Source organism: Tiliqua scincoides, chromosome 1, assembly GCF_035046505.1.
Source record: "Tiliqua scincoides isolate rTilSci1 chromosome 1, rTilSci1.hap2, whole genome shotgun sequence".
In the NCBI taxonomy this organism is placed as follows: domain Eukaryota; kingdom Metazoa; phylum Chordata; class Lepidosauria; order Squamata; family Scincidae; genus Tiliqua; species Tiliqua scincoides.
The window spans coordinates 227,251,963-227,257,962 of record NC_089821.1 but is presented as its reverse complement, the minus strand read 5'-3'; the positions used below and the strand labels follow the sequence as shown (position 1 = coordinate 227,257,962).

The 6,000-nt window shown below is 49.0% G+C and overlaps 1 protein-coding gene across 3 annotated transcripts in view; it reads left to right on the top strand.

Annotated features, from left to right (window-relative positions):
• The first annotated feature begins 657 nt into the window (after positions 1 to 657).
• RAB4A (RAB4A, member RAS oncogene family) overlaps positions 658 to 6,000 on the top strand; it is a 28,774-nt gene continuing 23,431 nt past the window's right edge. For 2 of the 3 annotated variants that reach the window (XM_066616753.1, XM_066616760.1), the window contains exon 1: positions 658 to 891. In XM_066616753.1, the coding sequence (XP_066472850.1) occupies positions 861 to 891 (31 nt within the window). In that variant the 5' untranslated portion in view covers positions 658 to 860. Of the gene's footprint in view, positions 892 to 1,125; positions 1,169 to 6,000 lie in introns of those variants that run through there. The other variant, XM_066616770.1, reaches the window with a different exon arrangement.

Below are 6,000 nucleotides of genomic sequence, written 5' to 3'. Positions count from 1 at the left end.
ATCTCTCTCCAAAGTGATTAAAACATCTAGACACAACCATAGTGGATGAACAGAATCCTTCTGGTTGATCATATGGCTTCTCCAGAAGGGAAACTGAGGCTGCAATCTTTTCCACACTTACGTAGGACTAAGCGCCACTGGATAGAATGGGACTTACTTCTGAGTAGACATCCATAGGCTTGGGCTCTTGAGTTTCTTATTTGCAACTCTCTGAGGGCACAATCCTAACCAGGTCTACTCAGAAGTAAGCCCTACTTTGTTCAATAGAGCTTACTCTCAGGAAAGTGGGCAGGGTGGCAGCCTTACAGCCCAGTCCTAGGCGTGCCTCCTCAGAAGCCCCATTTCATTTAGTGGGGCTTTCTCGCAGGGAAGTGTGCATAGGACAGCAGCCATTGTGCCCAGCACTGCATATACGCAACAGGAACCAAACGTGCGCACCTGCGGCTGGACAGAGACGGGTTAAAGCCAAAGAAAGGCAGCGAGCACGTGCTGGGGCCCCCCCTCCCAGGAGCTCAGATTTCAAAGCGGCCGCGCACGTGCGCTTTGTTTTGGTGAGAGAGCCGTTGGCGCACCCGCGCGCATGCGCAGAGGCGAGGGCCGCTCCCCGGAGGGCGGGGCGAAAGGGCGGGGCTGCGCGCGCGCGCCGGTGGGCGGGCAGCAGGCGCAGTGGGGGGCGGTCTCGTGCGGTTGTTCGAGGTGGTCTCTCCAGTCACCCAGTCGGCTGCCGTCCCCCCATCCCTCCCGTCGGAGGGGGAGGCGCTGTCGTTCCGCGGGCTTGGCTCGGCCTGACTGACTGACGTGCCTCCCGAGCGGTGGGGAGAGGAGAGCAGAGGAGCGGCCGCCGCCGCCGCGCTCCCAAAATGTCGCAGACAGCCATGTCCGAGACCTACGGTAGGGAGGGGCTGGCTGGGGGCGGGCTCGGGGCTGGGCGCTGAGGGGTGCAGGGCAGGGCAGGGGGCGTGAGATGCCCCCCTTAGACCTGTGCGGTGGGGAGACGCCCCAGGTGCGCGCCAGGTGCCTCCTGGCAGGGGGCGGTATTCCTCTCTTCCCCCCCTTGTGGGTAGGGGGTGTCCACCCCCCCATAGCTCTGCCCCCCGCTTCCCCATTCTGGTTTCTGAAGGGCTCTTTTGTGCTGTGTTCATGTGCACTGAAGCAGAGAGCGATTCAGGTAAGGGTGTTGCATGCGGCCCCTTGGATGCTGACTCTTCAGTGGCACTCGAGGTGGTGTCTGGTGGTGTGCATGGGACCCCCAGCCCCACCACCACCACCTGGAAGCAAGACGAGGAATGCAGCACAACAAGCAGCAGTGGGAGGCTCGACTGGGTGGACAGAGCTCCAGCATGCGCTCAGAAAAACCCTCCTGTCTGCCCTGGGCCTCTTACCAGTGTTTGTCACATTGTGTCTGTCCTCCCACTCCAGAAGTAACTGGCGAACATCATCACCAGTTTTTTCCAGTGCTACTTCCAATAGGTGGACCCAGGCCCTTAGTTGGGATTCTAGAGGTGGGTGGGTAACTTTTTTTTCAGGATGGGCAATTGTCAGGTGTGTGTGTGTGTGTGCGCGCACTGGTGTGCAAAATTAAAGGTAAGCATGGAGAAACCACAGAGACCCCTAAATGCAAGGGTGGACAAACTGCTGACTTAGGGTGCGCAATGCTCACCCTGTCCATCCTCTAGCTATGGCCCTGGGTGTCCACCCTAGCTATGGCCCTGGGTGGGCCATGGAAAGTAGTACAGTGGGGATGGGGGGACAAACATTGTTCTAACCTGTTTCTAGGCCTAGTCTACGCTTAGCTCTCTAAACTGCTAAACAAACTGTTTGGAAACAAAAAACTTTGTATGGTAGGTCAGCAGTATTGTTTCCACATTGTAGATGATGAGAAGGGCCAAAGCTGAGATAAGCACAGTAGTGGCTTTTGCTTTGAGGACAGCAACGCAGGGGGTCTTCATTATTTGAGAGTAATGAGGGCCAAAAAAAAATTGGTTTGGTTAGTGATCAATAGTTAGAGGGGATGTTTTTCCCCATAAGAAATAATGAGATAGGTTCCAGTTGGGACCAGAAGATTTGGACCCACCTCCATTTATTTTGAAATATTAAAGCAGTTAGTGCTTTAGAAAACGGTGCAATACAAATTATTTTTATTTTACAACCTTTAGCAACTACAACCTATACAACTGTATATTTTGGTAGACCTCATGGTGAAGGATATGTTAGACTTGGCTTCATTGGATGGATATTGGATGAGTGTAGGGAGTGAGAGTGACAAAACCAGAGAGTGGCACTGTGGGAACTTGAAGCACAGCAACTCTGCGCAGTGAGATGCACCTGTGTCGTGTTGTCTGGGTTGTGGGTAGCTAGACTGGACAGCACTGTAATATTGAAAATCTGAGGAAACTCTGGGTCCTTATTTGAGGATCCTCAAGTGTGAAGTTTTACACAGTGCTCTTCAATAAATTGGACTTGTAACTGCGGTGAGTTGATAGAGATGCAAGTGATGAGGATCCCTATATGTGTAGAAAGAATTATCTCTGTTTGGGTAATTAAAGTAACTATTTTGGAAAGAAATGGGATATCTTTGGAGACATCAAATACTATACACAGGTTTTAGGAGGGCTTGAACTGGTATGGCAAATCTAACCAGTGCACTAAAGCAGTGTTTCTCAACCAGTGGTACTCATACCACTGATGGTACCTGAGGTGATGTCCAGTGGCATGTACAAGACCCTTCCCAACCCCCGCCACCTGGCAGTGAGACCAGCAATGCAACACAACAAGCAGAAGCAGGCTCAGCACAGTGGGCAGAGCTCCATTGTGCACGTCTCACAAGCCCAAAAAAACCCTCCTGTCTACACTGAGCGTGGTGTTTGTTGCATTGCATCTGGCCTCCCAATCCAGAAGTAACTATCAGCGGTTACTTCAGTTGGTATGTCCAATAGATGGACCATGCGAAGTGGTACAGTGGGGGACAAATGTTGAAATGCTGCACTAAGGCATTGTTGTGAGGAAGGGCATGATTTGTGCCTCAAGACTTCCCACAGTCAGTTTTTTTTTTTAATTTTACATTGCCAGTTCCTCACAATCCAAGTCAGGATTGATAGTTCAGGTCTGGGATCAGATTATTATTGGTGCTGAACATGGTCAGATGTCACCATTTACAAAACATAGTGGTATCTCATATTTGCTATCTGATATAAGAAATGATTTCATCTATGATTAAAACCAGAGTGGCTCTTTGGCCTAAGATGTGAACTCTGGATGAATTGGGAGTTTCTGACCAAAGTGACCTAGGGTCAAATGTTTATAAAAGAATGAATAAATCCTTTATCTCATCAAATTGCTTCTAGCCCATGGTATTGATTATAGTACACTCATTTTATAGTATCTAAATATACAACTATGGCATTTTCAATTATGTGTGAAAACCTAATGTGTGATTTGATTGTTGGTGGAAGACATTAAATCTTATTCAAGGTTAAATAATCATAATTTTAAGTGTTCTTTTGATTTCATGTGCTGGCATATACTGAAGTAACTTCTGAGACTTAATGTAAAATACTAAAAATACATACGGTAAATGACCAAGCCAACGCAGGCGTCTCTGTTTCAGTAGTGCATACATGCTAGGGATTCGAGCACGTTCCAGGACTGTGTTGTTTGGAACTTTGTCCTGCCAGGTGATGCCGAGAATACGTCGGAGGCAGCGCATGTGGAAAGCATTCAGTTTCCTCTCCTGTTGTGAGTGAAGAGTCCATGACTCGCTGCAGTACAGAAGTGTACTCAGGACGCAAGCTCTGTAGACCTGGATCTTGGTATGTTCCGTCAGCTTCTTGTTGGACCAGACTCTCTTTGTAAGTCTGGAAAACGTGGTAGCTGCTTTACCGATGCGTTTGTTTAGCTCGGTATCGAGAGAAAGAATGTCGGAGACCGTTGAGCCAAGGTACACAAAGTCATGGACAACCTCCAGTTCATGCGCAGAGATTGTAATGCAGGGAGGTAAGTCCACATCCTGAACCATGACCTGTGTTTTCTTCAGGCTGATTGTCAGTCCAAAATCTTGGCAGGCCTTGCTAAAACGATCCATGAGCTGCTGGAGATCTTTGGCAGAGTGGGTAGTGATAGCTGCATCGTCGGCAAAGAGGAAGTCAGGCAGACATTTCAGCTGGACTTTGGACTTTGCTCTCAGTCTGGAGAGGTTGAAGAGCTTTCCATCTGATCTGGTCCGGAGATAGATGGCTTCTGTTGTAGTTCCAAAGGCCTGCTTCAGCAGGACAGCGAAGAAGATCCCAAACAAGGTTGGTGCAAGAACACAGCCCTGCTTCACTCCGCTTCGGATGTCAAAGGGGTGTGATGTGGAGCCATCAAAGACAACAGTGCCCTTCATGTCCTTGTGGAAGGATCTGATGATGCTGAGGAGCCTGGGTGGACATCCAATCTTGGGGAGAATCTTGAAGAGGCCATCCCTGCTGACCAGGTCGAAAGCCTTCGTGAGATCTATGAAGGCTATAAAGAGTGGCTGTCGTTGTTCCCTGCATTTCTCCTGCAGTTGTCTAAGGGAGAATACCATATCAGTGGTGGACCTGTTGGCTCGGAATCCACACTGTGATTCTGGATAAACGCTCTCTGCAAGTACCTGGAGCCTCTTTAGTGCAACTCGGGCAAACAACTTTCCTACAACGCTAAGGAGAGAGATGCCACGGTAGTTGTTGCAGTCACCCCTGTCGCCTTTGTTCTTGTACAGCGTGATGATGTTTGCATCCCTCATGTCTTGAGGTACTCCACCTTCTCTCCAGCAGAGACAAAGGATTTCATGCAGCTCAGTGATGATGATCTCTTTGCAGCACTTTAGGACTTCAGCAGGGATGCTGTCTTTTCCAGGTGCCTTGCCAAAGGTAAGGGAGTCCAGGGCCACGTGAAGTTCTTCTAGGGTTGGTTCACTGTCAAGCTCCTCCAGCATAGGCGGGCACTCAATGTTGTTCAGCGCTTCTTCGGTGACTACATTTTCTCTGGAATATAACTCAGAGTAGTGCTGCACCCAGCGTTCCATCTGCTGCGCCCGATCCTGGATGACCTCGCCTGCGGCAGACTTCAGAGGGGCAATTTTCTTCTGTGTTGGCCTGCGTTGGCTCGGTCATGTCGTGAGAATGGATGATGGCCGGATCCCAAAGGATCTCCTCTATGGAGAACTCGTGCAAGGAAAGCGCCCTACAGGTAGACCACAGCTGCGATACAAGGACATCTGCAAGAGGGATCTGAAGGCCTTAGGAGTGGACCTCAACAAGTGGGAAACCCTGGCCTCTGAGCGGCCCGCTTGGAGGCAGGCTGTGCAACATGGCCTTTCCCAGTTTGAAGAGACACTTGGCCAACAGTGTGAGGCTAAGAGGCAAAGAAGGAAGGCCCATAGCCAGGGAGACAGACCAGGGACAGACTGCACTTGCTCCCAGTGTGGAAGGGATTGTCACTCCCGAATCGGCCTTTTCAGCCACACTAGACGCTGTTCCAGAACCACCTTTCAGAGCGCAATACCATAGTCTTTCGAGACTGAAGGTTGCCAACTAACATACGGTAAGTGTTTAGGGCAAGTGAAAGATAGTACAAGAAGAGACATTTAGTATTATTCAGCTCCATAAGGACACCACGGACAACTCTGAGCTAGCTACCAGATGCTGCAGAATAGTTCTGCCCATCATACTGAGCACAAACAGTAATATGGCTCTTACTCCTATTGGTCTCTTACTCCTCCCAACAATAAAGATAATGGAGGCACATCATCAAAACTATGTATGGTTTTAGTAAGAGAGAGTGCTGCACTTGTTATATACAGTAATTAACCTTCCTGATTGGTAACTTAGTTTACTTATTTGAAAGTTTTATCATTTGAAAGCCTTTGTCATGTTGAAGCAAAGATTCAAGGTGGCTTACAAGTACCATATTAAAATGTACTACATGGAAAAACAATATAAAGTCATAATAAGAACTGTTGAACATAATAAGAATAGTTAG